Source organism: Rhea americana, unplaced genomic scaffold (genome assembly GCF_003343005.1).
Source record: "Rhea americana isolate MKP2758 unplaced genomic scaffold, rheAme1 scaffold_120, whole genome shotgun sequence".
Taxonomy (NCBI): Eukaryota; Metazoa; Chordata; class Aves; order Rheiformes; family Rheidae; genus Rhea; species Rhea americana.
The window spans coordinates 112,771-132,740 of record NW_028185262.1 but is presented as its reverse complement, the minus strand read 5'-3'; the positions used below and the strand labels follow the sequence as shown (position 1 = coordinate 132,740).

Here is a 19,970-nt window from a genome sequence, read left to right as displayed (position 1 = left end):
CCCTTATGTCCTTGTTTTCTCTGCTCAGTGGATTGCTGTGGAGTGTTGAGAGGAGGATAACTGGCAGAGATGAGGAATGACCATCAGGGAGTATTTGATCTTTCATCCTATGCTTTATATTTTTCTTCTGCTGCTTCTGTCTCATCTCTCTTACATAAAGTGAAAAGGTTTTTGAGATTGTACTAGCCACCATTTAACTAGGTATCATTACTGAGTGTAAAAATAGCTTTTCTGGATGGTAAGGAAGTGACTGCTTTAAAGCAGAAAATTTTGAGGAGTAGTGGCATCAATGTAGAGATAGCAGACACGTGTATGAGATGGGTATTATGACTGCCATATTTGGTTATGGAAACTCTAGATGGGAGGAGAAAGGAATAAAAATAAAATGTTATATGTGCCCTGCATACTTTCACAACTGATTCGGTTTGGATAGACAGTGATGCAAGTACAGTCCCTGTATTCTTAAGGTGGGGCGGGGGGGAAGCTGAAAGTTTCCCCAAAGCAAAGGGAAGGGTAGGGAAGGGAGGAATGGGTTTTAGAAGTTTCATGTGGGATATGGGATTTTGATCACTGAAATGTTTGGATAAACCAATTCTTAACTGTCCTAATGATGCAGGGCGAAACTTGTGAAAACCTGAAGCTGTTTAATGTCGCAAGTAAAATCAGTTTAGTTCTTGCTCCTGCCAGAAGCTTGGCAAATTGAAAGCAGTGAAGTACTTCTCTGCCTGTTGTTGCCAAACCAAACACAGGGTCAGTAGCTGCACTCTGTTGCCTCTTATAATTGCTGACTTGAGCTCAAACCCCTGACTGACTCCACATTCTGAAGTGAAAAGCAAAAGTGCTTTTATAAAATAAAGCCACAGAGTATTACGCAGGTATTGCTGTGCAAAAATACCAGTACAGCTTTGATGACGAGTCAGTAATCCCTAGTCTATGACATGAATAAAATCATTTGTTCATTTTGCACATGAAAGCATGGCAGCTAATCCTCTTCATATTTCTAAACTCGGAGAACTAAAAACAAGCTGAACCAGGATCTTATCAGAAATGCTATCAGATTGTTCCTGTTCTGCCAGCCTCCAGATAATTGCTAAGTTTTACAAATGCGGAGATTCCTTTATGGGCTTTCTTCTCCTCCCACCAGCCCACTTCATCTCACTTCTGTTCCCAAAGTTGCTTTCCAGAGTGAGAGGAACAGAGAGAACATAATAAGAGAAGTGACTTTTTCCTGTTTAGGTAACTTGTCTGATTGGAGCTCTTTCACAGAAGGTAATCCAGTTTGAGACATACATTTCTTGGGCATGATCACAAACACAGACATATAATGAAAGGTCAGTCATGGGCCAGAAGTGAGAATGAATGCTGTCAGAGTGAACCCACATCTCTAAAAGATACAAGAAAATATGACATAGCAGCAGAATAATTTAGGTTGGAAAGAACCACTAGAGGTCATCTGGTCCAAACAACATGTTTAGGACTTAGCTTAGATTAGAAAATGATCATAACAGAAAACAAGTGATAGTATAGAAACAAATAAAATGATCCTACTGGAAATAGGATATGATTTCTGATTTCTCACACCTATGCCTCAGTCCTAATTTGTCTGCTAACTTCAGATATTTCCTCCTTATCTCCTCTTGCCAAACAGACCAACAAGTCTAGTTCCACCTGCTTATTCTGCACTGCCACAATTGGAAAATGTGAAGTATGTCTAATGTTTTGGAAATAATTTGGCCAGAGAAAATTACTTCTGTCCTGGGAAATGCAAACTTGTCTTATCCTAGGGTTCACTCGTGATGGGGTTGACGATCTGAAATCAGGTCAAGTGATGTGGCTTCTTAGCCCAGAAATAACTTGGTTCTCACATAGCAGTTCAGTGGGCTCCTCTGGGCTTGGGAGATGTTCTGTGAGCTCCTATTAGGACCTGAGATAGAGGAGATGAGCAATCTTCTGTATGGCTGTTCAGTCTAATATGTACATTCAGGGTTTTTCAAATTGTCTGAGTAGAGCAGTATGAAAAAAGTTGCTGAAAATGTTGCAAAGCATTGGATGTATCTCTGAGAGCAGGTCTGGAATAGTATGACCATTGCTCATGTCTGCATAGGTTTCAAGTGAGTATTTTGATAAAGCTATTTTTATCATGGACCTGAGAGAGAAAAGTCAACAAATAAATCTTACTTTACTGACTGATCTAAGGTCTACAGTATGTCCTATTAAAACGATTGAAGTATTCCTCTTTCAGAAAGGGTTTAGTCAAAGTATAGTAAAAATGTTACAAAAGAGAAAGGTAAAGTCTGTGATTCAATACTTCAAAGACGGTCAATACAGAGTGTTTCACTTGGTTTCCAGGGCAGAGTGCTGCTTTAAGGCATCAGCTTTATTTTCAGGAGGGAAGTTAGAAAGTCATCATTCTTTTGTTGTCCAAATTGAGTCCCTCCTTTAAGCTAAAGTGACTTTTATGCGTTTGAGCAGACTGCCCAGGAGCTATTTCTAAGCAGAAGAATTTTATCTGGAAAAGTTGGGAGCATGCTTTTAACAAAACCTCATGTTTTACTTCTAATGTAGATAGATGATTACCATTATTACTGAAGTAAAGAATACTTTGACTAAATTCACTCTGGAAGAGTATCAGACTCTTCCCCTTAAGAGTAGCATGCTTAGGAAAGAGCAGGCACAGCTCTTATGGGAAGGCAATCAACCATCATTGTGTAGTTTTGCAAATTCCCCAGCTTTCACTTGCAGAGAGGTTCAACCTGTTAAAAACAATGTACTTTTTCTACTTAGGTGAGAGAAGTTTTAGCTATACCTTTGTGCTTATAATATTCCCTCTATTATTCTGTAAAGCACTTCTTCCTTGGATGTCTATCCTTAAATGTTGAGATTTTGTACTGTGAAGGCATGGTGACATGAAAATCCATTATACTGGGTCGGTGAACTTGAACATGATGAAGATTCAGCAAACTGTCAATAGTTACCTGAAAAATGTTTCTTCCTACATGTGTTTTTAAATCTGCAGCATTAGTTGGGCAGGAAGATAAAGAGAAATTTCTGGATGGCAATAGATAGCCACAACTAAAGTCTTTGACTTCTTAGGTGGAACTTACCATCTTCTGTAGAAGGAAAAGCTTATGTTTTTCCTCTGAGTGTGTGACAACCCACGATTTAAGGAGAACAGTTCTCTGCTAGCAGCAACTGACAGGTCTGGTTATGCCTCCAAGCTACAAGACTAAAATACTTGGTCTGATAGATTTAGGAAAGGAGTATGCGTTGTTTGTTTGTTTTCAATAATTATTATCAAGGTTGTTGACAATTGATGAAATGGTACAGAATAAACAATATATTCACCTGACCAAAATTTCCAGGTGCTGTTACTAGATGAATTCTTTCATTTTATGTAGGAAAATGCTTTTTGTGAAACAATGGTCTAGGCCTTTGGTCTAAGTTCTCGTATTGTACTCTGACTTTTTTTACAGCTGCAGCTGGGAAGGGTGACACGGGTTCAGAAGCACCGGAAGATCCTGAGGGCAGCAAGAGACTTGGCACTAGATACCCTTATAATTGAGTATCGAGGGAAGGTTATGTTACGACAGCAATTCGAGGTCAATGGGCATTTCTTCAAAAAGTAAGAGTACTATGAAGTGACTAGTATGAGAGCATCATAGCACAGAGAGACTAGTGTCTCTGTGGGATAAAACACTTGATAAAGCAAATTGAACACGTGACATCAAGTTGATGCTCTGTTTATGAATGAAAACCTTCTTAAAGTTGATATGGTAAAACTGTGATCATGGAAGTGCGGACGCCTCCAGAGCAATAGTACTGATGAAGGCACTGTTTCCAGTAAAGCGGGGGATACCTGTTAAAAATGCCGTGGGAATTGAGTACTTTTGGACTAAGATGTTTGTTTCTTCTCCAGGCCATACCCATTTGTGCTGTTCTACTCAAAGTTCAATGGCGTTGAAATGTGTGTTGATGCCCGCACCTTTGGTAATGATGCCAGGTTCATCAGGCGCTCCTGCACTCCAAATGCAGAGGTAAATTCCCACTTTATTGTCACCATAATCAGGGAGAGGTGTTTTACATTTGTTCAGTGTCTTACCTTTTTATGATATTGAACTTAAAATGTTGTAGATGGGGTAAATTCTCTGCATTTCTTACTCATTTGGTGGTTTATACTTAGAAGATGAGATCAGAAAAAGTTTTGGAACATGAATTTTTCTTGAGAAGGGAAACTTTTCTTTTATAGCTCTCTTCTGGCTACAGGATGGTAGTTAGGTTAGGCTGGTGGCACAAAACGTAAGTGGAAAAGCACAGGATAAGAGCGACTGGTGAGAGACCAGTGAAGCAGACTTTTTTCTATGGACAATTTAAGATGATTATTCATGTGATAGATGAGAGCTGTTTTGCAGAAGGAGGCTTCCCCCTTGAAAATAAGTAGTGCAGCTGGTGGAGATGTTAGTTTCTCTCTACTTTGTTTAACAAGGTTCGTCATGTGATTGCTGATGGGATGATCCACCTGTGTATCTATGCTGTTGCCACCATTGCCAAGGACACAGAGGTTACCATCGCCTTTGACTATGAGTACAACATCTGGTGAGTCCTTCACCTCGCCCAGGAGCTCTCCACTGCCCTCCTGGACTGGACATCTTCCTCCAGCCCTTTCCTCGCATTCTACATTTTGCTCCGTTTTCTACTGAATTGCATTTTCCGGCTATTCTGTCCAGTTCTGCTGGCATATTCTACAATAGAGGCCATAAGGTAGCCTGCTGTCCTTGCTTTGGCACGTGGTGAGATGTTTAGTAGGAGATGCATTGAATGTCTCTGTATAAGGGTTGAGAAATGAAGAGTGACACAAATTATGTTTGTGTTTTGGAGCAGCAACTATAAAGTGGACTGTGCGTGTCACAAGGGGAACCGGAATTGCCCTGTGCAGAAACGTAGCCCAAATGCTGCGGAACACCTACCTCCACCTGTTTTAGGCACGCTGATTGGGGCAGAAACACGACGTCGAAAAGCCCGTCGAAAGGAACTAGAAATGGAGCAGCAGGGCATTGCATCGGATGAGAATGGCAGTCAACAAATAGAGGAAGTTCCAGAGGGACCTGCAGCAGTCAGTGACAGTGAGGTAAAATCCTTAACACTTTGCCGAGTATTTTCATCATTCAGTGCTGTGGAGTCTGGTTTATACAACAGTGGTTTCTCCAGGGCAAAAACCGGAAGCAGGCGTTCTTTAAAACTTTGATATGGAGATTGATATCAAAGCACTACATAAGCAGCTTCAGATTTTTTTTTTTTTTTTTTTTTTTTTTTTGCTTACTAAATCTGGGCTTCTCTTTTAGGTGGCAGATAAAGAGGAGAAACAGGAAGAGGAGAAAGAAGAGCCTGTAGATGAACAGGGAGCCTTGGTCCACAACCGACGGGCAAGTACCTCTCCTGGGTATCATCCCCCTTAGGACTTGCTTCATGCCATGACCAAGCAGGTCCAGCTGGTTATTTAAGTCCTTCCAGCTCTTAATGGTCTGCTTTAATTTGTTGTAAGTCTGTTCCCTCATCATGGGATATTTGGTAGGGTATAGTAATTTGGAAGATCCAGGACAGATCTGTTGCCCAGGTGAAAGGATTAACTTTTTCTTTCATGGATATTCTGCAACCTAAAACATACCATTAGCAAGATAGTCAGCACCAGATTTGGAGAAAAGTAGTTACACCTTTTTTCTGTTCCTGTGATACCCCTCTTTTTTGCCAGCTCAGGGATTTATGGAGCTATATGATGAATCAAAACTTGAAATTGATCCTGGTTAAAACTGATCTATTTTGCTGGCTGGGTTAGGTTTGTTAACCTTTAAGTTCTCTGTATGAGTTCACTAAATAGTTACGCAGACAGGTTGGCATGAGGTTGGCAAAAGTTGGTTAGAAGGGTGGGCCACCAACAGCAAGGTTGGCACAAGTCTGCTGAAAGCATTCATGGAGCTATATTCTTTACTAGGAAATCCCTTTGTGCTCCCAAATCATTGTCATTTTAATCAATATTGATAAAAATGTTTCTTAGTGCTCTTGGATCTTTTATCACATAATCCCTTCTCTACCTTCTTCTGTACTGAGTAGAATTAGTTATTTTTTTATTCCTCCAGTATTTTAGGTGTTCTTTAAACTGTGATTAAATAGTTCTTTTCTGTATTTTCCAAGAGGAGCTATAATCTCTTGTGCCTTCTATAGCATCTGAGATTACTCACTGGATTAGGATATTTTATGCATGTGAATGCAGGTGTTCTGAGCTCTGCTAAATGCATTGAGGTTTTTAAAGGCGGGGGCGGGGGGGGGAGCAATGAATAAGAAGTGCTCCTTTCTTCTACCAGGCAAAAAATATACCAGAGCTCAGAATTCCCTGTTGTCTTTGTTCACCAAATACCTTAACCACCGCTCTTCCTCTGATCAAAGAGACTGGTCTTGCATGTGCAAATTTTTTGAGCCGTGCTTTTAATAATGTTAAGATAGTGTAGCAAATTACATAGTGGATGGCCATCCATAGGGAATGTACAGCAGCCCTTTTCTAATCTCATCAGAGAGATCCTTGGAGTATCACATGATTTTTTTTTTTTAAGGGACAAAATAAAAGAGTCAGTTTCTGCTGGAATTTGAATAAAAGCAGCCTTCCATCAGATTAGCCTTAAGATTGGAGGGAAGACTTCATTTTTAATGCAGGGAAGCTGATCTCTTTCTGGGACAGTATAATTCCAGAAATCTTTTCTCACAGTAGGGTGTTAGTTTTCCTTGAACCTGTAAGCCTTGTTCCTGTATGTGTTTTACCAGTTAATCTCCTTTAATGAGATTGTTTTCTATACTTGGCACCACATGAATACCTATATTTATAGTTTTCCTCTTGTCTCAAATTTATTTTTGTGTGTATTGGCTATTTTTTGAACAGAAAACTGTAAAAGGCCGTTGTGATTGAATACTGCTCTATGGTTCAAGATATTTTCTCTTCCACGGCACTTCTGAGTAGGCACCTGCCCCCACCTCTTAAAATTCACTTTGATTCAGCCTGTTTTGTCAGTCACTGCTGCATTATTGTGTAGGGCCTTTTATATACATAATGACCAATTATCTTGATACTACCAGATGATAAGATTTCCTGTCCTTTCTATTTGCATAATAAATACCTTCTTTTTGCCTCCGTGCTCTCTCACGTTGTTCTGTTTTTCTTATCCACTATGTAAGCTGCTTGGACAAGAGCTTTTATTTTTGAGCTGTGTGATCATCTGACATCAGGGAAGGAATGAATCTGGATCATTTTAGTCAGTTTGCGTGGTGTGTTATATTTAATGCAAATTACTGATTCACTTAATTCTGTTGCCTTTGGCTTATGTTTACCTCTAATGCTTGGTCATTAGTGAATGGCTCCATTTGTTCCCAGATTGTCTCTTCACTCTATTCTGTCTTATGTGTTTTAATTCTTCAAAAATACGCATTTCCTTATGGCTGTTTTATGAATATAACTCAGTAATATCCAAGTACTCTTATTTAAGAACGAAGTCTACTTCTTCCAGTTATTCTATGAACATGTAATTATATTACCAGCATTCTGAGAAATTTTCCCTCTTGAAAAATACAAAAATGGAGGGGAAAAGGGGGGGGGCTGCTTCTCTCTGTCCCATTTCTGGCTCTTGTGCTGTTGCTCTTTGGAAGTTGTGTCCTAAGTGTGTGGTCAGATTTCTCCCTCCTGTGCTGTGTCCCCTATCTGTTCTTGTATCCTCCTCTTTATTTGTATAATTTGCAGTACTGACTTAAATTTACTCTTGTATTTTATAGTCCCGAGAAGATAGGAAGGTAGAAGCCATCATGCACATGTTTGAAAACTTGGAAAAGAGAAAGAGGAGACGAGAGCAACCGTCAGACAGGAACAGCACTGATGCTGAGCTCAGCATCAGTGCTGAGGCTCCTGAGCTGGAGGAGATAAAAACAGAGACTCCTGAAACTGAAGATGGAAGTTCAACGCTTAGTGCTGCTGTTCCAAACGTTTCTAACAATAACGCCAGTACTGGGGTGAACACACGACGGTCTTCACAAGCAGTGGTAAGATGAAGAAGTGACTGTTCTGTAGCTTACTCCAAGCATGTGTGCGACATATCTGATCATAGGATTGTTCAGATTGGGAAAGACCTTAGGCAATCTCTAGTCCATCCTGCTCCAGGCAGGGCAAGCTCTGAGGTCAGACCTGACTGGCCAGGGCTTTATATAGTATTGTCCCAAATATTTCCAAGGATGGAGATTGCACCAACCTCTCTGGGAAACCTTTTCCAGTGCATGACTATTCTCTTGATAAAGTTGTCCCTTATATCCAGTCTGAATGTCTTGTTTCAATTTATTGAAATTCCACCATGCACTGCTGTGAAGAGCTGGGCTGCATCTTCTCTGGATGATCTTTTGGATGCTGTAAGGCTGCTATTAGGTCATGCCCAACTCCCTCAGCCAGTGGGCCCCCTGTGTAGTAGCTTGAGAGACTGGGTCATCTCTTGCGTACTGATGTGATTTTAAGTTGGCTGTATGCTTACAGTGATTGAGGAAATCACTTGCTGGGTTTTTTTTTTTTTTTTTTACCAACAGGTATCTGGGCTCTACTGTATATAGGGAACACTTGCATCCAGAGTAGATTTTAGCAATGATGCATGTCAGCTCAGATCAGGAGTGGGAGTAGTTACCTACATACTGCTGCTCTCCTGAGACCAAGATTGTTCTGAATGTTATGGTTGACCGTTTAACATCACAGCAGACTGGAAAAAATGTGCCCGTCTTTTAGAAGGGTCCTAACTCATCTTATAAGGCAATACAAATAAGGTCCAACCAGCTTATATAGGTCAGATAACGTCAAGAAATAAATCGCAGTCCTTGTTCTTGAATATAGAGAAAAGGAAGAATCTTAAAGCTGCTGAGACTAATGACAGTTTATGTTGTAGGACACTGTCCCAGAAAAAACAGTTACTAAGCCTGTTCCAGCAAAACCCTCCAGGCCCCGACCAAAAAGTCGCTTCTCTCGATACCGGACCAGTTCAGCACAAAGACTGAGAAGGCAGAAGCAAGCCAGTTCCCAGCAAGCTGAACTTGCACAGGCTGTCCCAGAAGAAGGAAACACTGCCAGCTTGGTAACCACAGCAGATGTCAGTAATGTAGAAGGTCCAGGAGAAGGCAAACAGCTGACTGGATCTGACCCAACTGTTATTCTGGCTGCGGGATCTCAGTCTAATCGAGCCACAGTAAAGTACCCCAAAACTAAAAAGGTAACTATCAAGTGCTTAAGCTGGGGAGAGGAAAAGAGGTTTTATGTGGCCTTTGGGGAAAAAATGGCTCTGGGAAAAAAGATCTTTGTTATACTTGCAATGATACGACTTTTTATTTATTGCATTACTTGCCTTTTTGTGACTAAGAGCCCTTGCCGTGGGCCAGAATGAAGCTGTTCAGCGCTGTACAGAGACTGAAAGAAGCTAACTCATCTATACCACAAGTCTATGTAGGGCTTAAAGATAGGTACCAGCAGGATGGTACAGGTGCAATAAGTAGAGTCTCACGGTTGGGCTCAGCAAAGGTAGACTGGAGGGAAGTAAATGATGCATCTTTGTGTCGTGGGGAGAAAACTGCTTCCAGCATGAGGGGCCCTACAATAAAAGGGCTGGAGAGGCTTGGCAATAAAAGGAACTGGATGGTGGAGGCTGGACCCTGTGTAAGGGAGGCAGAAACAACAGTCTTGGCCCTGGATGTTGAGGGCAGTGGGAAGCTTGGAAGATGTCCAAGAAAGGCCTTGATGAGGAGAACAAGTTTTTCTATTGTTCATGCAGGAGAGCAAGGTACATGTTAGAAAGATGAGAAAAGCTGATATGCCTATACACCGTGAGGTGAGAAAAGCTCTTGGCAGCAGTGTGCCAGTGGTTGTTAAAGCTGTATCAGGTAGGGTAGCAGTCATTTAAAGACCAGATGCTGGTAATATGGGCATGAGCATTAGCTTTAGAGTCCGAAAGAAAGGCAGTGTCTTGGAAGAGATTAAAGGGCCTTGGAGAGAGGTCTGAAGGGAAAGTAACTTTCAGATCATGGGTGTGAGTGGCAGTGCCGTGATTTCTGATGATGTTTGCAGTAAGGAAGAAAGCCAGGCACAGCTGAAGGAAAAATTAGGAGGGCTCCTGTAGGCACGCTGAAGTTGAGATAGTACCCACTCATCTGTGAGATGCTGGGCAATTTTAGAAAAAAAGTACATGAAAAAGCTTTACACAACAGAGGATGAATACCATCTCAAGAAGTCTTCTACTTATTTCTAGTATCTTAAGAGCAAGGAGAAAAAGACTGTCAACCAAGGAAGCTGAAATTAAAGGTGTAGTAAAAATTGCTTAAAACAACAACAAAACTAGAAATAATTTAATGTTGCATCTTGTAAAGGACAGTAAAACAAAGGGTCTCTTGGATTTATTAACAAGAGATTAAGGAGTGGAGCCCTTGTGTAGTAAGGATTAGGTGGAATTTAAGATTAGAGTGTCACAAAAAGATGTTGGGTGTGGGAATCAGTGGGAGCCTCTTTTGGGGATGTGGTGTTTGTTTGGAATAACTTGAACAGGTCAGTTTTCAGCTTAGTAGAGCAGAAGACTGAGAGGGAACATGACTGCAAACCCCAGTGTACCAACTAGGAGAAACTTGCAAGGGATAGGAGAGAAACAGCAGAAGACAGTGGATGCTTGGCACATCCTGAGCTTAAATAAGTTAGCCATTAATACATCTAGGCTTGCAATTAGAAACAGATTTAGAACAAGGTGATCAAGTTCAGAGAGAGCCTTCTAATAAGATTGATGGAAGTATAAAACCGAGCTACTTGTATAAACTAGATGCTGTGTGCAAATGGATGAGAATTGGGATTGATGCAAGAAGTCCTGGCTGCATTCCTCCTCCTTGTTGAGGAGCAGAGAGGTCGTAGCATGCAAGTTGACCTCAGCATTGTTTCCCCGTATGCCACTGTGCTGATTGCCTTTCTTCTTTGCAATTGCTAGTTACACTGATATTTTTGTTTTCTTCAGTATCTTGTTACTGAATGGCTGAATGATAAGGCGGAAAAGCAGGAGTGTCCCATGGAATGCCCTCTGCGCATTACTACAGACCCGACAGTTTTGGCAACAACCCTAAATATGTTGCCAGGTCTCATCCACTCCCCTCTAATTTGTACCACGCCTAAACACTACATTCGTTTTGGTTCACCTTTCAACCCTGAGAGACGTCGAAGGTCATTTCTATTGGATGGAATTTACAGCTCATGTAAGAAGGTAGGTATGTTCATGTTTACCTTCACAGGTTTTGAGCTTACATTGTCACTGACATCCTCATAAAGCTGCAGTATCATATTTGAACCTATTTCTATGTATTCCTATGGAGATGGCACTGTCTGATATGTTGATGCAGTCAACAGTGTGTTGTCAACCCTCTCCTCTTACAGTCAGAAAATGGTTGGTAACGTGAGAGTAGGACCATGTTGCAAAACACCTCAAGAACACAGTGCCTTGGTCATGGTTCATTGTCTTTGGAGAGCCTTTATTATTTAGCAAAGCTCTGAGTTTGTTCACAAGAGCAAGCCCAGAGCTCCAGCCTTTTCCTACCTTTGCCAATTTTTCTAATCCTATGCTGATTCTCACTGCTGCTTCTGTGGATGGCTTTCATCTGGTTGGTTGTTTTTTCTGAAGTCCAGTGTCCAAAACTGGATGTCGTCTTATAGCTGGGGCATTTTCAGTGGTGAATAAAGGAGAATGTTGCCCTGTGTCCTAGCTTGTACCCTTTTTTGTACATGATTGGATTTTTTTTTTCCAAAGAGTTGATTTAGACTCATGTTCGGTTCATGACTTACTATGTTTGTAAGAACAATTCATTAGTTTTCTAGCCTGTATTTTCACAAGTAATTTTTTCTGACTTAGCGTGGTACTGGTACTTTTCTCAAGTCCTTGCAGAGCTACATCCTGTTTCTTCCTATCAATTTCCCAGTTTACTAAGAATTTTGAAAACTGTCTTCCAACACGTTCTAGTTCCTCTCAGCTTGATGTCATCTAAAAACTTATGCATGCTGCTTGTTGTTATCATCTAAGTAATTAATAAAATATTGAAAGGTTCTGTGACCAGAACAGATGTTGCAGAAAGTCATTTGGTTTATCTCTACTTTTTGAGAGTAAATCACCAACAACTGCTCTAATAAGCGTTTTCATCCACTTCGTGGGAGTTGCCCGACTTTCTAATGAAAATGCTTGCTAGCCTTTGGTGTTTTTGTCGCTACTACAGCAGCTTGGATGCTGACTGGAGATGTCCTGCAGGGAAAAGACTGACTTTCACATGTTCAGGATGTTTTAGAAAACTGTCATAGGGAAGACTTCATTTTCCACTAGCTGAGGTCTAGAAATAGTCAAGAGCTTGACAGCTCTACTGTTCTAAGACCTGATCTTTGTCTTGTCTGCTTCTGACTACTCAGTCACAAAATTTCATTTGTTAAGGCTGTTGTAATAGATTACATCTCATATTTTCTTGGGTTGCCAGCATGCTTCTTGCTAAACTACTAAGGACTATGCCAATAAAACCTCAGCTGATGTTCTCAGCTTGTATCCAAAGCATGCCAATATATGAAACCTTGCAAGGAAACCGAACTGTGTAGCCTGTTCATATTAATTACGTGTTGTACAGTGACTGGGCTGTCAGAGGTATTTGAGGTAGCAGCGCTCCAGACTGGTTGATGCTCCTTGTTTTTTCTAGTGGCTGCAGTGGAATTCTGTTGAGACCTATTTGAACAGAGAAAAGGTGTCAGCTCTGTAGTAGTGAAGTCCATCAAAGCAGTACGTGACCTGCCCTTCATCCTTGTGCTAAAGTTTTCAACTGTGACAGTTTCACTTTGAGGATTGTGGGCACTGAGCTTCTGATGTGCTCTCAGGTTAGCTTTGAGGAATTTTAAGATGTATATGTGTATCTATAATAGGGTACATGTTGATGCTATGTAGAACAACTATGGCTTACTGAAAGGGGAAGTAGTGATTTTAAACTTCTGTAGGAGGATAAAAGGCTGGTAAAGTCAATCCCTTGGGTAAACTACACAAATGCAAATTACTGTATTTTTCCTGCAGTTTTGCTGTTGGTTTACTGAATCACCTGTATGCTTTTCATTTGATTACATTTTTTTTATATAGTAAAGCAAGCAGAGTTTTCCCACCTGCCTGCCTTCAGTGGTCTGTTTGTATTGAGGTATAGAGCTGGTACACACAATGTAGCAGCTGGTTTGCTGAGACTTCCATTCTTGGTTACTTGGATGAGACAGGAAACGTTCTTCTTGGTCCATTTTCTTTCCAGCTGTGGTTTTCATTGTTTATAGCTGAAGAAATGGTTTCTCCTTATTTTCTTCTCTTTATTTTCTTCTCTTGTTTAGCCTTTCAAAAACTGCTGCTCATGTTCTAACAATTTTTTTTTTTTTTGTTCTTTTTCTCAGTCTGGCAGAAAACATTTTTAGAAGAATTGTTCTGTGGCTGAACTCAGCCGTATCTCTGCTGGAGCTGTTAGAGCAGAATCTGTGTGCAGCTCTAATACGCCTTAGTAGGGCAGGGGACCAATATGTTCATGGTTCTGAGCAGGAACCAGGGCTTCCTGCAGAAATCAGATTTTTAAGACAGATGATCACTTCCCCCCCCCCTTCACCCCAGTGAGACTTGCTGTTAACAGTTCTTAGCTGCCAGACCTCTGGATTTTATCTGTTATTAAGGATAGATATTAATAAATATATTTATTATGTTATTGCTAAAGACTTACAATCCCTAGAATACATTTCATCAAGAATGTATGTTCAGGCCCATTGTAGTCATTGTTAGATTCAGCATTAACAGCTGTGTTCTAGCAGGTTTCCTGTCTGAGTGCATGTGAAGGAGATAATGTCAGTCCTGAGCTGTCTGTCCTGCTGTATAAAAGTGTAGGAGTTGGAGTGCATCCTGCACAATTACATATAAAGTACTGGAGGGGTTGCACGTTTATGTAGTCTCGTTCTGTTTCAGCGCTGGATCAAACAAGCCCTGGAAGAGGGGATGACTCAGACCTCACCAGCTCCACAAGAGAACAGAACCCAGTGTCTATACCAAAGTAATGAGAACAGCAGTTCTTCCAGCATCTGCAAAGATGACGCAGGTAAGTACTTAGCACCATCAGGGCAGCTCAGGTGCTTATGAATGAAATTGCAGGAAGCTACTGATTAGCAGATAGTTGCACTGGATGACATCTGAATGTTTGAAGCATGTACTGCTGCATGGTAGCATGTCTCTGTGACAGATGAGAATGCTACTTTGCTGTTCATTCAGATTTCTACAGTCCTGTTCTAGCACTGAGTATGTATAAGCTTTCCCAGTATTTTCCTATGAAAATGCAGTTTTTCTTGTATCACTAACCTTAGTGCTATATGTTTGTCCAACAGGGAAAAAGGAGTGCAGTGTCTTCTCTTTTTCAGCAGGGTGCTGTTAGGCAACTGAGTATCTGCTCTATGTAGAAAGCTCTAGCAAAATCTTGCAGGCATATATGTAATAAGCAAATGATTAAATAATAAAAGCCTCAAAGACGGAGGTGCTAAAATCTGAGTAAAGCAGCAGAAATCTTAAATAGTTTATCTGAATGTATTTTTACAGAGAAAGAGGGTGGAGATCTGCCTAAGTCAGAGATCAGTTTTCCAAGGATGACAGACAGGAAGCTATGCAATATACAGATAATAGAGTGCCAGAACCCAGAAATCCACATTCCTGAGCAAGACATGAAGAAGCAAACAAGTAAACTGCAGAATTTACTGAGCACTTTTTATAAATTGATCACTTTTTTAAACTGTACGTTAAAAATACAGTATTTTGAAATACATTTGAAGTGTATCTGGAAAGACGTGAACACTCCCCTGTCCACTTGCAGAAGTCATAAGGCCAAAACTAAACAGCACTAATTTTTCTGAGACTGCTTAATGCTGATGACAGACTGACTCCTGGCATCTGAAGCCTACGTTGGTTGGCAGCTTTGCGAAGGCAGATTTGGCAGAAGTAAGCATTACTCCGTTTATGGAGCTGTTGGAGTTCTGGGAGGACTTTGCTGCTGAAAACATGGGGGAGTTTGAGGACTGCAACAGATCTGGTTGAAACGGGATTTGGCATTGCAGGCAAATGGCTTTTGGCCAAGCTCTGAAGTGGGAAGAGAGAAGAGAGGCTTAGTAGCAGCTGGCTGGGAACTAGAAGGCAAACAGCTGGAGGCTTTCTAGTGTGGGAGGGTTTAGGAAAAGAACAGCAGGGAGCAAGGGGCTATTACATCTCCTGCTCTAGTAGGACTGAGAATTAATTTTGCTAGGCTTTGTTTGACCCTTTTTCTGGGGGAAGTGAAGAGAACAAGGGACAAACAAGCCTTCTAAAAGACACTGGATAGGTTTTTGAAGAGTGGAGGTTAGTGTGAGATCAGGAATAAGAAAATAAAAACAGAAGATAAACCTAAACTCGTGGCAAAGGTCCTGAGATAACTGAAGCAGCGCCAGACTTAGCTCTGTTGGACAATGCTCGGTGCAAATAAAAGGCAAGCTGGAAATTAAGCACTGACATGGGGTTGACTACTAGACTAGAGTTGTATTTGTTCCATTAGACCGGTTTACCATCAGTGATGTCCAGTAAGGAGGTCCTGGTTATTAAAGGAGAAGAGACTCAGAATTTCTCTCTTTAGAGTAGGGACATTTTAGGGTAGGGACATTTTAGGGTTGCTACGTAAGAGATCTGTTGGAGCTGAAAGACATCCAAAGCCAATATGGGGAAAAATGCATACTGTATCGAGGACTATTGGAATCAGTGTGTCAGTAGCTGTAACGACAGGAGTAAGGTTTAAACGGATCACTGAAGGAAGGCTATCAAAAAAAAGATGATTGATTACACCCTGGAGTTTGAGTGCCTCAGATAATAATAGGATAGAAGATGGTGAGGAGACATTCTGGTTAAGGCACAATGAGGGGAAGAGTCTGCAGGTTGGACTGATATTAAAATGAGTAGACTCTGCTTCTGCACACTGCACAACCTCTGTGGACACTGTATACTAGTTATCTGAAAGCATTCTTGTGACTTTTATTCTACTGTGAGCTTAAGTCAGCAAACTTATTCTACCAATATATGTGGAGTATTTTTCAGAAAAAATTAACAGGTTTTTAATTACAGATCACAATGGTGGAGCAAGTACAGGCACCACATGTAGGATGAGTAGGTCTGGGAGAAGGGATTCATCCTTTGTGGGAATTAACTTCTTTGGACTGCGCTGATACAGCCTATAGAGAGCTACTGAGTTCAGTTAATGAAAACTGAACTATCTGTGGTTCGATTATAACAGTAGTGGAGTGACATTTCCTTCTGACCTCTCATCTCTGTTTTTATCGCTTTCTGACTCCCTTTCCCTAGCTTCCCCTGTTCTATCCCATACTTACTTTCTGCTAGTTGAAATATTTCTCTTCCTTGTTTCACAGTGTGTTGTTTTATTGTCAGTATCTAGACCTGTCTTGATAACTGGTGTAGAGGTACTTCACAGGTGTTTCTTTTTCAGGAGTCTGTCATAGTTGTATTAGAGATCTGTGGGCTCCATTTGAGTTGGGAGCAGTAGGAGATTGCCTGTGATTTGCGATTAATAATGGTGCAACCTTATCCTCAGTTCAGTTTGTTTTTCAGACTTACTGAGTCCTCTGAAGAAATGGAAGTCTCGCTACTTGATGGAGCAGAGCGTTAAGAAGTTACTGAGGCCTCTGTCTCCTGTCACCCCTCCTCCTCCCATCCCTTCAGTTCCTGACTCAGTGAGCCCACAGCTGGCTACACCCTGCTCATCTTTGCCAGGAGAGGAAGAGAGTCGCAATGGTTGTGGCGTGATGTTCTCACCAATTCCTTCTCTAGCTGCTAGTCGCTGCAATACTCCACTACAGTTTGAGGTAACTCTGACAGGAGACTTGGAATGCCAAAAAGGGGAAAGACTGCTCCTTTTTCCTTAAACAGCTTGCAGTAACCCCAAGTATGACAGAAGTCTTTGATCAGCTTCCAGTGCATTCTTTGTTTTTCCTTTCTATTGACCATATAGCAGGAAAATACCTTATGCCTTTCATTTCAGGATAGCTTTCTTTGCAAAATCTGCAGAAATGTTGAGCAGACTGTGCAGATGATTTCCTGTGCTCTAAACTCTATGGAAAGGTTATCCATGCATCTAGGAGCTTCCACTTGGTGTTTCTGCACTGTGCTTGTGGATCGCGACCATGCCATTTCCAATTTTATTTTAGGTTCTGATACTACATGTTTTCATTAAAAAAAAAAAAAAAACTCTTCAGACCTGCTGCTGCCACACTCTGCCATTTAGAACTATTAAACATTTCATGCAATGACTGCCTGTATATTGGAGACTTTTTGGCAGCAATCTCATCTGTTTTGAAACAATGCACACAGTCCTTTGTTTGTGGTACTTTAGCTTAGTGTGCTTTTGATTATTTCTGTGAGAACCTCTTGAAAGCTGTCTGAGAGGGAGGTCATTGAGGTTAGTGAAGAAGATTGTGGAGCACAGAGGAGAGAGTAGAAAGACTGATTCAGGCACAGAGCTTGATATAAAAATGATTCCCCCTACCTGTGCTCTGGTTGAGATGGCGGATCGGAGCAGTGTTGCAGTGGACCTGCCCAGTCTAGTCACTGATTTCCTGTACTAACTTAGTTACTTCTGTTGCTGTTTATAAGAGATGGCAAATCTGGATTTTTCTGGGTACCTATACTTCGCTTGTCCTTCTTGCTTTCCTTTTCCTCCAGGAAAAGTGTCTTGGTAGACATTAGGCTTATTTGTTTAAACTTACGTATTTCTCTAAATGCAGCTCATAACACTTCCTTTTTAATGTCGTGTTTATTTCATTTATTTATCATCAATTCTAACCTGCATTCCACTATGCAGGTTAAATTACACATAGTGAAATTCTAAGCCTTTCACTATGTTTAAGGGTTTTAATACTTCAGTTATGTGACTGTGGCACTGTGGGAAGAGGACAGAATAAAGATTCTTCCATCAGTTTACAAGCTTCCACAAGTGAATGGAAGATAGTCCACCATTAGCTTCCTGAAAAATACATTTTTTTTAGCTATGTCTTTTGGGAGCTTCCTTTCTGATTAATATCCTCTAGGTGCTCTCTGAAGAGCTTGTCCCATAAACTTTTGAAGTTTGAGTTGGACAGTCTTTTACAGGCTAAGGTTTTAACTCAATTTTCAGACTTTGAGATTAGCCCCACCCTTATTCAAAGGAGAGACTTTTAGCATAGTAATGTGCATTTCTTTTCTGTGGGGTTTGTCTGTTAAAAGCTCTTTCAGCTAACTTAGAAGATTGAGAGGCTTCCTGAGTTTTCTGAGCTTTTCTGCTTGGCAAAGGGCAGTTGCTCCTGTTCTGTTCCCCTGATGGTGCGCTGTATGTCTGGGGAAACAACCTTCCTTTTTGATTCTATTTTAGGGCTGCTTAGTAATATGGAAAGGAAGGCTGTGGAGGGAGGCTTTAAGCATAACATCACATGCACTGTACTCCTGATATGTACTCAAATGGTGCATCATAAAAGCTGTCTGTTCATACCTATTCTCTTGACTTCTGCTGGAATGAAGAACTCTGGTAGATTGAGGGAGCCATTTTTTGTTTTCTAGAGTAGTTTGTGAAAATTTACTGTTGTTTGGGGAATCTTAGCTGTCCTGGGGCAAAACTAGGCTTTTCAGCCTTCACATGTCCTTGGACTAAATGTCATGCGTTGATTTCTCATATATTTTATGGTGCAAATTCTGTTTGATGGCATCAGAAATAATGCCATTTATTTTCATCTTTTATGCGCTGTAGTTTGGATACTAAGTTAAAGCATGAAACACAATAGCCAAGTCCTGTCTTTGTGCTTCTGGAAGCTCTAGAAGCCCCTTAACTGGTAGAGTTGTCATCTAAGCTGAGGCAAGTTCCCGGAATAGTCTTTGTTTAAAATAGCTGTGGCTAACCTCTGTGCTTGTATTTTACTTCTGTTTTTGCTGCTTGACTTTTTAAGTAGATGAATAACAAGATGCTTTTCCTTCCTCTAGAACGTGTCCTCCCCTGAGAGCTCCCCTGCACATAGGCCTGAGTCCCAGTCACCCGAGGTAGTTATCACACCATCTCAGTTGTTTGCAGCGGAGTGTGTGTACGTGCTTGTGTGTGTGCCTGAGGCTGTGGTGGAAAGGGAGGGATGAGAGCGCGGAGGCTCGTGGAAAGTGAGCAAGTGGGGGTGGAGCATGAGCTGCAGTAGGACCGAGGAGAGCTTGCAGGCTTATTGCAGGAGAGCAAAGAAGTCAAAGTGAGATTAAATTGAAGACTGGAATTTATTGTTCACTTGTGGACACTGCTAGGAAACGGGCAATGTGAAGACCTAATGGGTCTGGGCTACTGAGGTGAAGGCAAGAGGTCTGGGAAAACTGTAAATACCATAATCAGTGTCGGCCCTAGTCTGACAAATAAGTGGTGTATGATACTTACCCTGTGGCAGCAAAAAAGGAACTGAGGAAGAAATAAGAATATCCTCACTGATAATTCTGTCTGGCTCCTGGCCTGCACTCTTTAGCCTTTATTACCTTGTTCACTTGCAATCTTAGCATTTTGAGGTGATGCAAGAGAGAAGTACTTTGTTTAGCTGCCAGCCTATTTTAAAATATGAAGTACTCTGGTCAGAGACTGTTTTGCTGTGGGAAATGGGCACTCATTTCTAATGTGGGAGATTCCTCAGAGCTGTAACACAGCAGAGGAAATGTGCTCAGTAGCTGCAGTAGGGCAGATCTGGTGCCTGATGCAGCTGTGTTTTTTCACTGAGCATGGTAGTGCTACAAAAAGGATGAAATCATGCCAGCTCTGCTCATTGTCCAAGATTCTGGATTATTATGGTGAAGGAGACAAGCATGCCTTTCTCCTGGGGTTTTTTT

At 41.2% G+C, this 19,970-nt stretch overlaps 1 protein-coding gene across 9 annotated transcripts in view; it reads left to right on the top strand.

Moving 5' to 3' along the window:
- SETD5 (SET domain containing 5) overlaps positions 1 to 19,970 on the top strand; it is a 67,397-nt gene that overhangs the window by 32,768 nt on the left and 14,659 nt on the right. For 6 of the 9 annotated variants that reach the window (XR_014898118.1, XM_085323874.1, XM_085323890.1 and 3 more), the window contains 11 exons: positions 3,474 to 3,622; positions 3,917 to 4,034; positions 4,484 to 4,593; positions 4,879 to 5,125; positions 5,340 to 5,420; positions 7,810 to 8,073; positions 8,955 to 9,275; positions 11,052 to 11,294; positions 14,040 to 14,169; positions 16,692 to 16,957; positions 19,101 to 19,157. Coding sequence is in view for 8 of the 9 variants with exons in the window: in XM_085323874.1 (XP_085180000.1) it covers positions 3,474 to 3,622; positions 3,917 to 4,034; positions 4,484 to 4,593; positions 4,879 to 5,125; positions 5,340 to 5,420; positions 7,810 to 8,073; positions 8,955 to 9,275; positions 11,052 to 11,294; positions 14,040 to 14,169; positions 16,692 to 16,957; positions 19,101 to 19,157 (1,986 nt within the window). In the remaining variant the exon portion in view is untranslated. The remainder of the gene's footprint in view (positions 1 to 3,473; positions 3,623 to 3,916; positions 4,035 to 4,483; positions 4,594 to 4,878; positions 5,126 to 5,339; positions 5,421 to 7,809; positions 8,074 to 8,954; positions 9,276 to 11,051; positions 11,295 to 14,039; positions 14,170 to 16,691; positions 16,958 to 19,100; positions 19,158 to 19,970) is intronic. The other 3 variants (XM_085323883.1, XM_085323925.1, XM_085323908.1) reach the window with 3 other exon arrangements.